Genomic DNA, 15,542 nt, shown 5'->3' with positions numbered 1-15,542 from the left:
ATTACTTTAAATAAATATAACTTCTAAATGAAATGTAAATAGGTAATTTTTACTTAATTTCTTCATGAGCGTTACATTCAATACTAAGTAAATTTTACTTGATAATGACACGTAAGTTGTACTTGATATTATAGCAGTAAAATTTACTTAAAATATACTTGTGCAAATTGTTACGAGGATTTTATTAAGTAAATCTTACAAGTAGTTTTTTTCAGTGCAGAATAGCGTGTTGTTGCTATTTCAGAGAAACGCTGTTTTTTCCACTCCGGTTCCAAAATCCCTGTGTTTGGCCTTCCTAAGATGGACGAACTTAGAACTATTTATTTTTAACACTGTTTCTGAACATTATAACCTCAACATTTGTCTGTGCACTACACATTTTAGGGAGGACAGCTTCCAGAACCTAAGAGAGTACAATACCGGCTATGCACAAAAGCTTCTCCCGAAAGATGGGGCAGTTCCCGTTTTATTGGGACAATTAATTGTTTATGGATCACAACCTGTAACTGTGTTTTATTATTTGTTGAGTTTTCTATTAACAGTTACAATTATACATTTTATGTTGTTGCTATGATGTAAACAAAGGGCAAAGCTGTTTGGCTCCGCTAGCCAACATTACAGTGTCGATATAGTGTTTAGCTACAGGAACTCAACATAGTGCTTGAGACAGAATGGAAAGAGAGGAGCTGCAACAATGTAAAATATGTAAAAAATAATGTTTTTTGAACAATCAAGCATCTAAACATGTACACCCCAAAATCAAAATCAAGACTTTGTAAAAGTGCATAATAGGACCCCTTCCAGGGGAGAAACCAAGTGTTTCATGTTCAGTGTTGTTGTTACTTGACAGATTTAGAAAAACTGGTCTGTGATGATACTTGCCTTCCTGTTTTTCCAATAAATTACAGCAATGATAGCAGCAGTGATGAGCACAGGGATGCCCAGAGCTGTGGTTATGCCTGCAGTGAATGATTTATTGTAGATGGCAGAAGGTGTTGGTCCTGGGCTGACAGAAGTGGATGGAGGCTCTGTAAAAGACAAACAGAACAAAATAAAGTTCAAGTGAGTTTCTGTTTATCGTGAGACTAAAGATGTTTGATCGGATATTCCAAAGCAATCCGGATAAATATCAATGGATCTATCAGTCTATCCATCCATCACTTTCCATATCAAGTCAGGCTTACAAAAACGTTAAGTTGACGATCTTGACGATCTTGACGATCTTTCCTCATCCTATTTCACAGCTACAATAAGATACTGCTTCACATAGCCTACTATGGCAATGTAATTTGTACAGTATTTCTGAACAACATAACTTAACACGAAGAACAATCATTGCTTTCTTGATTGTCCTCACCCCATGAAGTCGTGATAATAACGCATAAAGTCACATGGGTTCAGTCATTCAGAATGTTGAGTAAAAACTTTGTATTTTTAGGCTACTGCTAAACGCGATCAAATATAGGGTAGAGTGGGGGAAAACGCCCCCCTGGGGTAAAAACGCCCCCCACCTGTTTTTCCCAAAATAACCACTAAAAGTAGTCAAGATACATTTTTACTGTTGCTATGCACTACGTTGATAACGGGGATATACAAATCTCTACGGAGAAGCTGACACCAGCGACATATTTGAAGAGAAGAGGATTACATGGTAAATGCTATAATTTTCAGATATTAGTAAATAAGTGTTTAAGAGAATATTGTTCTGCAGGATATCGCAGTGATGTATGATAGATGAATAGTGAAGTCTGTAGTTTGAGATCATATATGATTTATAAGGAATATAATTATATTTTAAAAATTATTTATTTTTTTAAAACTCATAGCTTGTGGGGTAAAACGCCCCCTACGCTGAGGGGTAAAACGCCCCCCCTGGGGGCATAGTTTCTCTATCATAATTACTATAATAAAATATTTCTGTCTATCAAATCCTTTGTTTTACACTTAATGCAGTATAACTAGGTGGTAAAATCTAAATATTTGAACAAAACATGAAAAAATTACCTCAAGTGAGCATTAACTAGCTAGCTTGCTAGCAAATTTAGCTCACTGATAGAAGGTAGTTAAATTTGGCTATTTTGGACATTTCTGAAATAAATATTAATATATATACATGTTGATACATTACTTGCCTTTTACCTTTAGAGATTAAAAACTATTGTCTGTTAATTTTGCTGTTGATCTATGAAGCAAACTGGTTGGTAAGAAAGGGGGCATTTTACCCCACCTTGGGGGGCGTTTTACCCCACCGCTGGGGCAAAACGCCCCCTTTGTACAAAAATATTTTCAGTGAAAATACTAATTAATTATGAAGGCTGAGCAATTTTAATATTTGGTGAATAACTCCTGCCATAGTCACTCAAAACCGGGATGGCAATTCTAGTCACATTTATGTTTTGTTTCACTGTAATGTCACATTTTCCTTAAGGGGGGCGTTTTCCCCCACTCTACCCTACCGCCTACAGGTTGGTTGCGATGTCGTTTTAGTTACCGGAGACAAAAAAAAAAAAAAAAAAAAAAAAAAAAAAACAGACCTGTTCGCAATTGTGTAAAATGTCATGGAATTGCAATTAATTCTTTAACAACGTTTTCAGATGCCCCAAAATGAAAAATTATTTCTCTTTACTGCCATTAAACCTCTGTTATACTGTCCTTTTAATACGGGCTGTGAAGTTCAGATGACGCAATACCACAATTTATTTCATCAGAAAAAAATCAAAGACATGCTTGTACTTACTATTCACGGTAACGTTGTAAATCTTGTTTTCCGGCTGTGTATCGCCCAGTTTGCAGACTTTGTAAAGCCCCGTTTGACTGACGCTGACGTTCATCAGGATCAGTGTCACATTCTCTTCATCAGATTTCAGTAAGACGCCAGAAATCAAGCACTCGATTTCACACACTTGATTATGACAAGTTAACTGTGCTATCAGATCCTGTGAGGAGTCTATGAGACGAGTAACCAAAACCTGTGGGTCTTCGTCCCACTTTTTAATATGAATAGAGATGGTGAGGTTTCCTCCTTCAGACACCGTTAGCGATTCGACATCATCTTCATCATCAATAACAGCAACAATAGCAGCAATGCCTATAAAATATTTCCACCGTAAATATACAACTTTTAGCAAGTAAAGCAGATCCACTATCAAATTATAGGGTAGAGTGGGGGAAAACGCCCCCCTGGGGTAAAACGCCCCCCACCTGTTTTTCCCAAAATAACCACTAAAAGTAGTCAAGATACATTTTTACTGTTGCTATGCACTACGTTGATAACGGGGATATACAAATCTCTATGGAGAAGCTGACACCAGCGACACATTTGAAGAGAAGAGGATTACATGGTAAATGCTATAATTTTCAGATATTAGTAAATAAGTGTTTAAGAGAATATTGTTCTGCAGAATATCGCAGTGATGTATGATAGATGAATAGTGAAGTCTGTAGTTTGAGATCATATGTTATTTATAAGGAATATAATTATATTTAAAAAATTAAACTTTTTTTTTTAAAGTCATAGCTTGTGGGGTAAAACGCCCCCTACGCTGAGGGGTAAAACGCCCCCCTGGGAGCATAGTTTATCTCTATCATAATTACTATAATAAAATATTTCTGTCTATCAAATCCTTTGTTTTACACTTAATGCAGTATAACTAGGTGGTAAAATCAAAATATTTGAACAAAACATAAAAAAATTACCTCAAGTGAACATTAACTAGCTAGCTTGCTAGCACAGTTAGCTCACTGTTGGAAGGTAGTTAAATTTGGCTATTTTGGACATTGCTGAAATAAATATTAATATTTATATATGTTTATACATTACTTGCCTTTTACTTTTAGAGATTAAAAACTATTTTCTGTTAATTTTGCTGTTGATCTATGAAGCAAACTGTTTTGTAAGAAAGGGGGCATTTTACCCCACCTTGGGGGGCGTTTTACCCCACCGCTGGGGCAAAACGCCCCCTTTGTACAAAAATATTTTCAGTCAAAATGCTAATTAATTATGAAGGCTGAGCAATTTTAATATTTGGTGAATAACTCCTGCCATAGTCACTCAAAACCGGGATGGCAATTCTAGTCACATTTATGTTTTGTTTCACTGTAATGTCACATTTTCCTTAAGGGGGGCGTTTTCCCCCACTCTACCCTACAATATATAAGCGGTAGTTTTTAAATAAACCGGCACATGACTTACCAATAAAACACGCAACAACGAGCAGCATCATCTTATCTTAGACTGAAACGTCTGGATTAAAGCCCTCCTTTGATAAATTACAGGCAGGTTCACTGCCGCTGATAACTTCCTTCCTTGTTCAACCACACACACACACACACACACACACACACAATATAGCACACGTGCCTGCATTTATTATACCACAACATTATTATTCAGATTAACGCATAAGGAAATATTTGTTTAACTGCATGAGTTTTAAAACACCCAAATGTCCTCAATTTGGGGATGAGGGATTTATATAAATTACACTGAAACCATTATAAATGTTTGCTAAAATTGTTAGGCTACAATTAATCTGGTAATGTTAATAGTAAAAATGATTTCATCAGGAAAATTATTAAGTAGTGTTATTTTGGTTTAAACTGCATTCCCCCTTCTGTTTGTCTCTTAAAGGGACAGTTCACCATTTAAGAGACAAACAGTCAATGGTGCCCCACACAACTGTTCGGTTACAAACATTACAACTGAACAAAGAAATGAATACAGGTTTGAGGGTAAGTAAATTATGACCTTTTTTTTTTTTTTTTTTGTCCTAACTATCCCTTTAACAATGTGTTAACCAACCCCAAAAATTGTAAGAGAAATATTGACACTGAATGCGTTTCAAGCTTTCATTTGTACACTGTAAATACAAACCTATAGAGTCAATAAAACTGGTAACAATTTGCACTCACTTTGTTTGGGTGCAGATTCATCCTGTGTTGAGTAAAGACCTATTTTTTTACAGTCTATGGTAAAGATCTAGATTTAACAGCTATGACACTTAAAGAAATTATAAGTCACAACTCCTCTGATTGGCCATTGCGTCCACACGCTCAACATATATGTCTGTGATTTGCTACAATGATCAACAATGACATCTTTGACGCTCTTCACAGAGTGCTTACACAGATACACACAGGAGCATTTACAGTTTTTTTCAATTGTTTAAGCACAATTTTGAAAACAGGGCCCGGATTGTCATAACACTACACACAATTAGCACAACCCTACACCAAAGTAGCACAACACTTCAGATAATTTGCAAAATGGAACACTTTTGCCAAAACTATACACAACTTCATAAAAACAATATTTTGTTACCCTATGAAACACACACATTTCATATGACTTCAATCTTTTTGAACCAGTTACACACTGCTGTTGCTAACCTAAAACACTTTTAGCAAGTCTAATTCTCAGTGATTAGAGTACTGTAAATGAAGTACACAGAGAAAGTGCAACTATACAATAGTTCAGCAAACACTACACAAGACCAATGCTGCAGACTGAGGAAAATATCATTTATTTCTCTCCATATACCCAAATCAGACAACATGGAGAATCACAACAAAACATGTCCCAGTTTTCATGCTTCTACTGTAGTGTGCATAACACTGTTAGCTCAGCAAACAACAGACAAACGTTAAACACTGTATCCAGTACAGGTTACAATTACAGTAAATAACAACAACAACAAACATAAAAAATAATCTGAAAAAAAAACTGACAATATTGTACAGAAAATACTACAGTAAACATACTATACATTATCTCTTCGCCTAGCTGGATCTGGCCAGAGAATTTCATCAACATCACAAGCAATATCATCATTAGCAAGACAACGTGGGAAGAACCGTTTTGAATGTCGAATCCATCCTTGCACAGTTGCGGCGTCGACTTAGTCACAGGCGTCCTCCATGGCCTGAATGAGGGGTACCTGAGCCTGGGGCTGGAGATCGTAAACCTTCCACCGCCATGCAGAGAAAAACTCTTCCATAGGGTTTAGAAACGGAGAGTATGGTGGAAAGTATAATACTGTCAACTGTGGATGGTGTTGAAACCAGTTCTGGACCAAAGCAGAGCGATGGAATGACACATTGTCCCAGATGACAGTATATTGCATCTGGTGCATTTCATTACCTGCTGTGACGATGTGGTGCAATCGGTCCGAGAATGTGAGGTGTGTTGTAAGGGTCCATTTTGGCATGACGGAGAAGAACCCCATGCTGTGAAATGGCAGCGCAAAGGGTGATGTTACCCCCTACGTTGCCCTGAGACATTGATTATATTTTATATATTTTATCACATTTTATAGTGCTTAAACCTGATTGGTGTGTCTACAATTTAGCAATCATATGTTTGTGCACCTGATGGCTGTGTTTAACAGATTGGCTCATATGTGTGGTAATTTGACAGTCAGTGCTTTGGAATTGCAAGGAAGTGACATTATGATATACTTCTGTGTCTAATGTATACAAGTGTGTTTAGTGTTTTGCAAATCACTGTGTGTAATGTTTTGCAAATAGTGTGAAGCTGAAAATGTGCTTACAGTTGTGCAAATCTAGCCTTGTGTTTTGCTCCTTGAGTGTAAGGTTTTGCTAATTGTGGGAAAAGATAAATTTTAGTGTGTAAGCAATCGTAAAAAACTGTAAAAAGCAGGCATCTATCAGCGGATCCCTAATATATCCACTGATAAATGCCGCTTTCAAATGCTCCCTTGTGTGTAAGCGCTCAATGAAGAGCGCCAAAGACAACATGTTTGTTGGGGATTGCCCCACTGAAAGCTTTATATTATTGACCGTTGCAGGGTCAGGGAGTCGGAGTCATCAGATAAAGTTTAGCCATTTATTGCACAAGAGTGACCATACACATAATAGTGTACTTGAGGTATTTTCTGAAATAAATAAAATAACAGAAAAAAAATACTCAGTCTAAATATATTCAGCAACTTAAAGGGTTAGTTCACCCAAAACTGAAAATTCTGTCAGTAATTACTCACCCTCATGTTGTTCCAACCCCGTAAGACCTTCGTTCATCTTCGGAACACAAATTAAGATATTTTTGATTAAATCTGAGAGTTGTCTAACTCCTCCATAGGCTTCTAAGGAACCGAAACTTGCTGGCCCAGAAAATGTATTAAAGACATCGTTAATATAGTCCAAGTGACTCCAGTGGCTCAATCTTAAGTTTATAAAGCGACGAGAATACTTTTTGTGCGCAAAAACAAACAAAAATAACGACTTTATTCCACTTTTAATTTCCTTCTCTCTGGGCGTCGGGTCTTTTTGCGTAGTGTTTAAGCGTAGCGCGTCTGTGTTGCACGTCACCACGTAGGCTCACTGTCATGATATCAGGTAAGACACGGCTCGTTGTATTTTATTCAAGAGCGTTCTTTTATTTTACTACAACTCAGAGCAGCCTAAGCCATCCGTTGGACTCCATCAATAATAATCATACAGTGCCCTCTAGTGGTTAGCATACCCAAACTACGGTAACTTAACATGGACAAAAGACAATCTCACAACATCTCCCCCTTTTAGAAGTTAGCAATAACAAGATCCCAAACATCTGCATTTTGCAATATTAATTAAATCTTAAATTTTCTTAAGCCATATAACAAAATAAATGCAACAACTTTGTTATCAAATAACATTTTTCCATTACGTCTTAGCAAATAGTCTCAGAACGGTGCAGGACGTCACAGGGGTAGACTGCCCTCAGTCCTGAAAGGGATTATTCTGCCCTTTTGAACATCATCAGTCTTGAAACCTAAGAGGCACCTTTATCTCACGGCCCCTGGAAGTTCTTCTCACAGTAGTCGATGGTGGAAAGGGAGACCCTGCGGAAGGGCCTGCTGGTAGCTGGCTCACTGGTGATTCCGGCGGCGCAGTCACGTCTGTCGGTAGGGAACTGCTGTCCTGCTGAGACGCTGTAGGCTGAGCACATTGCTGTTCCGCAGGAGGTTCGGTCTCAGGAACAGTCTGGAGGTGACGCCTGTTCCGACGGGTCACGTTTCCATTGGCCATCTCCACGAGGTAGGATCTCGGCTCCTTGGACTTACTGATGACCCTGGCAGGTGTTGTCCATCCCTTCTCCCCATCGAGCTTCACTCTAACAGTTTGACCAGGGTGAAGTTCAGGGAGCGCGCGTGCCGAATGCCTGCGGTTGTAGTAGAATCTGTATGAACCTTTTGCTGTTGCGTCCTTCATGTAGACATGATCCGGGTCGAATGGACGTGGCAGCAATGTCTTTTCCAGAACAGGAACAGTAGTACGGATTTGTCTACCAGTCATGAGCTGTGCTGGACTTGCACCTGTTGCTGCGATTGGTGTAGAGCGATAACCCATAAGGGCTAAGCAGGGGTCCGGCTGTTTGAGGATGTACTTGGCAGTCCGAACAGCCCTTTCTGCAGCTCCGTTCGACTGTGGATAATGTGGGCTGGAGGTAATGTGAGTGAAACCATACCTCTGTTTGAAATCTTGGAACTCGGCTGATGTGAACTGTGTCCCGTTGTCACTGACCAGTTCTAGCGGGATGCCCCATCTCACAAAAATGTGCTTGAGCTTGTTAATAACCTGCTTGCTGGTAATGAGGGAAGCAATCTCAATGTCTCTAGAGAAATAATCGACAGCAACAAGAAAAGTCTTACCCTCTAACTCGAACAGGTCAACGGCAATCCTTTGCCATGGGCCACTGGGCAGGGGAGTGGTTACCAGTGGTTCACGTTGTAGCGGAGAGCAGATCACCAGTCTGCATGGTGATTAAATCAAATTAATTAATGCAGTCCAAATCCACAAAACCCCTGTCTCGCTCTGACTCAAGCTATTCTGACATTCCAAAGCACTCTCATTTACGACACCTCTGTTGTCTAAAGATTGCTCTGTGCCTTGCAGACCAGATGGCACCGAAAAATGGTGTAAATCATGGACTATCTCTCTCTCTACGTGATCTCTTACGTCTAAATCAACAAAGACCGTCTGTTTAGGGCTTGGAGAGCCTAACGCTGACCAATGAGAGCGAGCCCGAAAGCACCCCCTCCTAGGGAGTCTCTCGAACACTGATTTGCACATAGACACTAATTAACTCTTCACAACAATAAAACAGTGTTGTAAGAACAGATGCCCAAAACATGTGGTTTCTGCTGAGTACATCAAGGCAAGGAGTCAAACGAACGCACACACATAAGCCTCACCCCGCAGCGTCAGGGACAAGAGTTCAGCGTGCGGTTGTGAACTTTCCACACACACACAGAAACACACGAAGCCCCACCACGTGTGACCCAAAATCCTTGTATAAAATATTTTAAATGTATTTTCTTGATGTGCATGATCCCCTGCCCCAAATGTTATGCCTATGTAGTTTATTGGCCTGTAATCACTCTGTGGTGCCCACAATTACAAGAAATGATGTACCTCCTTGATTTTAGATCTTAGAACTGTCATTCGCGGTATTGCCGTGTTCCACAAACCCCAACGATGCTGGATCTTTAACACAAAATATCAGAGAATGCATTGTTTATTAAATACCAGCGTTATTAAGTTATGGACGAATCCATCGTTTCAAAACCCCGCGGGAAGGGAGGCGTATAGACCTCGAAACGTCAGGAGGTGGGCCCGATACGTTGTTAAAGACGATTGGCCCACGTACGTGAGGGAGGCGTGAGTTTAGCCCTTTAAAATTCCGCGCCCCTCTCCTCTCAGGGCAGTCCGCCAGAGAGAGAAAGACGACACGCCTCCTTCCCTCAAGGAAGTTTCGCTCGCTTTTATTTTCTTTTTATTTCCAAGTCTTTTCTTAGAGCTACTATTACTTCAGTATAGTCTTCTGAAACCAACCCACGAAATCAACTTAAGGCTAAGATAATCTTTGCTGAGTTTTCGCTCGCTTCAAGTCGCCATAGCAACCAGACGCTGTGACCACGTGATCCAGGTGCCTTTATACCCAACCCAGACGAACACACACACAGAAGGCCGATCTTCCAAACAGAGTAACGTAGATCTTTTAAATTTGCAATCTGAAGGAAATGCTGTTTAAAGTGTCTAAATATTACTGAGAAACGTTGGGGTTTTGTGGTGAATGACTAAACTGTTTCTACCTCTATCTCTAAATTCTCTTTCACACACACACACATGCACACACACATACTCTCACCCACGTGTGCCAAGACAAACACACTACCACGTGCTCACGGAGCCGCCGACACACCCACCTTACAAACGCTACCATCTCAACATCTCACACGCACACCTAAAATCATTCTTACCTCAACTATTAGTTTCCTCTCGCTGATTCTCTCTCTCTCTCTCTCTCTCTCTCTCTCTCTCTCTCTCTCTCTCTCTCTCTCTCTCTCTCTCTCTCTCTCTCTCTCTCTCTCTCTCTCTCTCTCTCTCTCTCTCTCTCTCTCTCTCTCTCTCTCTCTCTCTCTCTCTCTCTCTCTCTCTCAAACCTTTTTATTTTGTTGTATTTCTGTATTACGATCGTTATATTGCCTGTTTTGTTTATGCATTTTTATTCATGCGTGATTTGAAGTAATTGTGTAATCGCTAGCTTGTTTAAATAAACTTTGTTAAATCCTTTGAATTAAGTTTGCCTGTTTGTTTCAAATTCTGAGTCCCTGAGGAGTGCAGATTTTACCTTATAAGCTCTACGATTGGTCTTACTATTAAAAGAAATCTAAAATTGTCTAAAACACGAAGATAATTATCTTCTTTGTGGCCACAAGAAAGTGTTATCTATCAGTGTTAAAGACGCCCGATTTCTGTTCATAACTTATACATTCGGTCCGCTGGACGGCCCGTCTGCATGATAAATGAACATTCTTCAACTTCTACCTCAAATTCCCCCTAATTGAGTAAATTCTACCCGTCTCTATCAGTGATTACTACAAGTAATTGGGAAATCGCTGATACAAGCCGAGGTTCTGACCTATTCCCTATTTTTGAATAAATTAATTTATGGAAGCAACAGATGCATATTCACATTGATGAATATTACCGCTAATTCGAGCTAATTAATTCCCCAACACCAAGTCATTGTTGTTACAACGTCTTTGTGTAGGTTTGTACTCTCTGCAAAAATCACATAATTTCACTTTGTTTGTGATCTGAGCTCCGATGTTTGGCCACCAAACTGTCAACTTGGCTCGCTCCCGACATTTGGTGAGGCCCTGGTGACCTTCGTGCAGTTGGTCCAGGACCCCAGCTCTGAGTACTGCTGGAACTACTATGCGGTCATGATATAGGACCAGACTGTCCGACTCTGATAAGTGACTTCTGGCTGCATAGTATCCACGCAGTGGTGAGCCCTCCGTCATTTTGCGAGGCCACCCTTTTCGGATGAATGTGATTACTTTTTGAAGTTCGGCATCGCTTTGTGTGACTTTGCGAATTTCCTTGAGCTTGGATGACTTGATTGGTTTGCTAGCCACCATAGTGTTCACATATGCCTTTACTTGCGTTTCTGTTTCAGGCACGTAACTGTCTCTCAGTGGATGTCTGGAGAGTGTATCTGCGACTACTAGCTGCTTACCGGGAACATGTTCAGCAGTGACATTGAATCGCATGAGGCGCATAAGCAGTCTCTGGCATCGTAGTGGCGTTTTGTCGAGATCATATGAGTTGATCAATGGCACCAGTGGCTTGTGGTCAGTTTGTAAACGGACTCGGCCCATACCTTGGATGTAGCGGGCGAAACGTTCACAAGCCCAGACAGATGCCAGACACTCCTTTTCGATCTGCGAATACCTCTTCTCCGCATCAGTGAGTGTGCGCGAGCAAAAGGCAACGGGCCGCAACTCTCCATCGTGGTCTTGCAACAGGGCAGCACCAAGGCCATAACTGCTGGCGTCGGCACTGACCACTGTTGGTTTGTTGGCGTCGTAATAACTAAGAGCTGGTGCAGCCATGAGCATTACTTTTGCTTTGTTAAATGCTTGCTCCTGAGGCTCACCCCAAACCCACGCAGTCTCTCTCTTGAGCAGGTTAGTGAGTGGATGCAACACCGAAGACAGGCCTGGCAGGAATTTTCCAACATAGTTAACCAGTCCGAGCACCTGCCGCAGCTGCTCCACGTTGGAGGGGCTGGACATCTGAGCGATAGCCTCCACTTTGCTCTCATCAGGCTTCACACCATCCGCGCTAATGATGTGTCCAAAGAACTGCAGTTCAGTCTTTCCAAAGTGACACTTGGCCCTGTTGAGCTTGAGACCGGACGCCTTAACCGTCCGCAACACCGCGTCGAGATGGCGGTCATGCTCCTCTTTTGTAGATCCGTAAACCAGGATATCATCCATTACAACGACAGTCCCTTCTAGGCCTTTGAGCAGGTCGGTCATAAGCCGCTGGAAAATCTCAGGCGCTGATGTAATGCCAAATGGCAGACGTTTAAAGCAAAACCGGCCCATTGGGGTAATGAAGGTTGTCAATTTTTGGCAGCTGGGGTCCAATGGAATTTGCCAGAACCCGCTAGAGGCATCCAGAATGGAGAAAACTTTGGCTCCTGCCAGCTTAGGTGTTATATCATCCAGTGTGGGCAAAATATAACGTTCACGCTTCACTCCCTTGTTCAAGCGTTTCAAATCCACACACAATCTGACCTCGTCCTTGTTGCGTTTTGGAGCAGGCACCATTGGGGCACACCAGTCTGTCGGCTCTGTAACTTCCTCAATGATCTCGAGGCTCAGCATACGCTTTAGCTCTTTCTCTACTTTTGGAAGGAGCGGAAACGGAACTCTGCGTGGCGTGTTGACGCTGTACGGGACTGCTTCCTCAGTCAGCTCGATCTTAACAGGCTCACAGTTCAGTAGTCCTATTTCCCCGAACACATCGCTTGTTAAGTCACTAGTGATAGCATTGACTCTTGCTACTAGCCCCATGTGCTTTGCCACTGCCTTGCCCAACAAGTTACTAACATACTGTCCTTTTACAACTGTAATCCAGTATTGGTATTTCTGACCTTTGTATGTAGTGGTGGCAAGGAACTTACCCACGCATCGGACTTTCCCGCCTGGGCTGTACACTGTTGGCCTGGACTTGTTCAGTTTTGGTTTTTGACGAAGTTTGCTGAAAGCCTCTTCAGTCATAACGGTGGTATCAGCACCTGTGTCGATTTTAAAATCCACCGGACTGCCATTCACAAGTAGCTCTACATCCCAGTCAGTATCGGGGTTTGACTCCTCAATGATGTTTGGCTTCGAATTTGTGGTTGCTCTCAGGAATAGTTCTCCAATAAAAAATGAATCCTCGTCTGAATCCATAACGGCCTCTGCTCTGACTTCTTTCAGCATCTTGGATTTACACACGGCCTCGAAATGTCCGATTTTATTGCACTTTCTGCACCTTTTATTACGGGCTGGACAGCTTTCCTTTTTATCATACATCCTGTTGCATCTCTGACAGTTCAGTTTGTTCTCGCTGTATTTCTGTCCTTGTCCCTGCCGTGGTTTATCATAGCTCCTCCTTGTGCTATTGTACTGTTTACGTCTCACCTCATTCACTGTAGTTTCCACGCGCTCTGCACTTTGTTGTTTCACTTGTTCACTTTGCCGTGCAAGCTGGATGGCTCTCTCCAGAGTCAGGTCCGCCTCTAGCTGGAGTTTTTGCGAAACATCTTTGTCCATTATTCCGATGACGATCCGGTCCCGGATCTGCTCGTCCTTCCCCGCACCGAACTCGCAGTGCTGCGCGAGCTCGTACAGGCTCCGCACGAAAGCTTCGACTGTCTCACCGGCCCTTTGGTTCCGCTTATGAAAACAGGCGCGATCGTGGATGACGTTTCTTTTCGGGGCAAAGTGTTCGTCAAACTTCTGCATCACTAGATTAAACTCATACTCTGGATGTGGCATGGCCTCGGTTGCCGCAGGAAACACAAACGAGCCGTAAATAGGTTCGGCATCTCTCCCCATCGAGTACAAGAGCGAGTTCACCTGCACTTCGCTGCTCTCTTTGTCCAGTTTCGATGCGACTCTAAACCGGGAGAATCTCTGCCGCCATGTAAGCCACTCCGCTGGCTGCGAGAAATCGAACGGCTCGGGAGGTCCAAACTTTGCCATTTTTCCCTTAATGTCGGCGTGAAGTACTTAATTCTGACACCATGTCATGATATCAGGTAAGACACGGCTCGTTGTATTTTATTCAAGAGCGTTCTTTTATTTTACTACAACTCAGAGCAGCCTAAGCCATCCGTTGGACTCCATCAATAATAATCATACAGTGCCCTCTAGTGGTTAGCATACCCAAACTACGGTAACTTAACATGGACAAAAGACAATCTCACAACACTCACTATTGGCCGACGCTGGTCATGTGTGATACGTGGTGACGTGCAACACAGACGCACTACGCTTAAACACTACGCAAAAAGACCCGAGGCCCAGAGAGAAGGAAATGAAAAGTGGAATAAAGTCGTTATTTTTGTTTGTTTTTGCGCACAAAAAGTATTCTCGTCGCTTTATAAACTTAAGATTGAGCCACTTGGACTATATTAACGATGTCTTTAATACATTTTTTGGGCCAGCAAGTTTCGGTTCCTTAGAAGCCTATGGAGGAGTTAGACAACTTTAAGATTTAATCAAAAATATCTTAATTTGTGTTCCGAAGATGAACGAAGGTCTTACGGGGTTGGAACAACATGAGGGTGAGTAATTACTGACAGAATTTTCATTTTTGGGTGAACTAACCCTTTAACAGATTACAAACTCAAATTTAAACATCTCTGTAAAATGCACTGATACATAAAATATTGATCGAGAAATATATTAATAGGAGCCTGCAATAATAACAGTAAACATGAACAATAATGAGTCGTGATGCTAGCAGGATAATGTGCTTGTTAAAGCTGCAGTCTGTAGCTTTTCCTCTTTGTCGCCATCTCTGTTCGAAATCTGCAATCGCAGTTATTCGTGGAATTATATCAACTTCACGTGAGTTGTGCCTCGGCATGGCACAGCGTGTATGAATCCAATGTTTTGAGGAGAGTGTGTCAGTGCGCGACAGCCGCAAAAACAGAAGTTTAACCATTTCATCTTTAATGCAGCAAGAAAAAAAATGAAGAGAGGGAGATCTTTAAGCTCTATCAAACTAGCTACAAATTACTGTTACTTACCTCCAGTTCGTGATGCAAAATGGATAAACCATATTATATATATATATATATATATATATATATATATATATATATATATATATATATATATAATGATTGCGTGGGCCTAATAGCCTATAAATTTAATAATAAAAGTAGGCCTTCTCTAATAATAATACAATAATACTAATAATAATTTAATACATACATTGGAAATGCTAAATACTCTTGATAATGATAGCTGATGCTTGTTTTAACAATATCTCTGGATACACGATATCATGGTCTATTGGCGCAACCCGGCACAGGGTTTATCGCACATATTTCACACCTATAGTGTGAGCAGTCAAGTGTGAGCACATAAAACGCCAGTTTTGGCTTTACATCGCATACTCGTTCAGTGTGAGCTAGTAACCTTGCTGAAATTGCACAGACATCGTACAGTGTATTAGCCTGGAAATCCAGA

At 41.1% G+C, this 15,542-nt stretch overlaps 1 protein-coding gene across 1 annotated transcript; it reads right to left on the bottom strand.

The window, feature by feature from the left end:
* Positions 1 to 223: 223 nt before the first annotated feature.
* On the bottom strand, positions 224 to 4,256 carry LOC311303072 (uncharacterized protein). Its single transcript, XM_084429343.1, has 3 exons — positions 4,193 to 4,256; positions 2,738 to 3,088; positions 224 to 1,028 (listed from the first exon to the last, which is right to left on the bottom strand). The coding sequence occupies exons 1-3, from the start codon at positions 4,221 to 4,223 to the stop codon at positions 853 to 855; spliced, it is 558 nt and encodes a 185-aa protein (XP_084285469.1). The 5' UTR covers positions 4,224 to 4,256; the 3' UTR covers positions 224 to 852.
* Positions 4,257 to 15,542: the final 11,286 nt, after the last annotated feature.

Source organism: Rutilus rutilus (assembly GCF_951802725.1).
Source record: "Rutilus rutilus genome assembly, chromosome: 13".
NCBI classification, from domain to species: domain Eukaryota; kingdom Metazoa; phylum Chordata; class Actinopteri; order Cypriniformes; family Leuciscidae; genus Rutilus; species Rutilus rutilus.
This window is presented reverse-complemented; position numbering and strand designations above follow the sequence as displayed.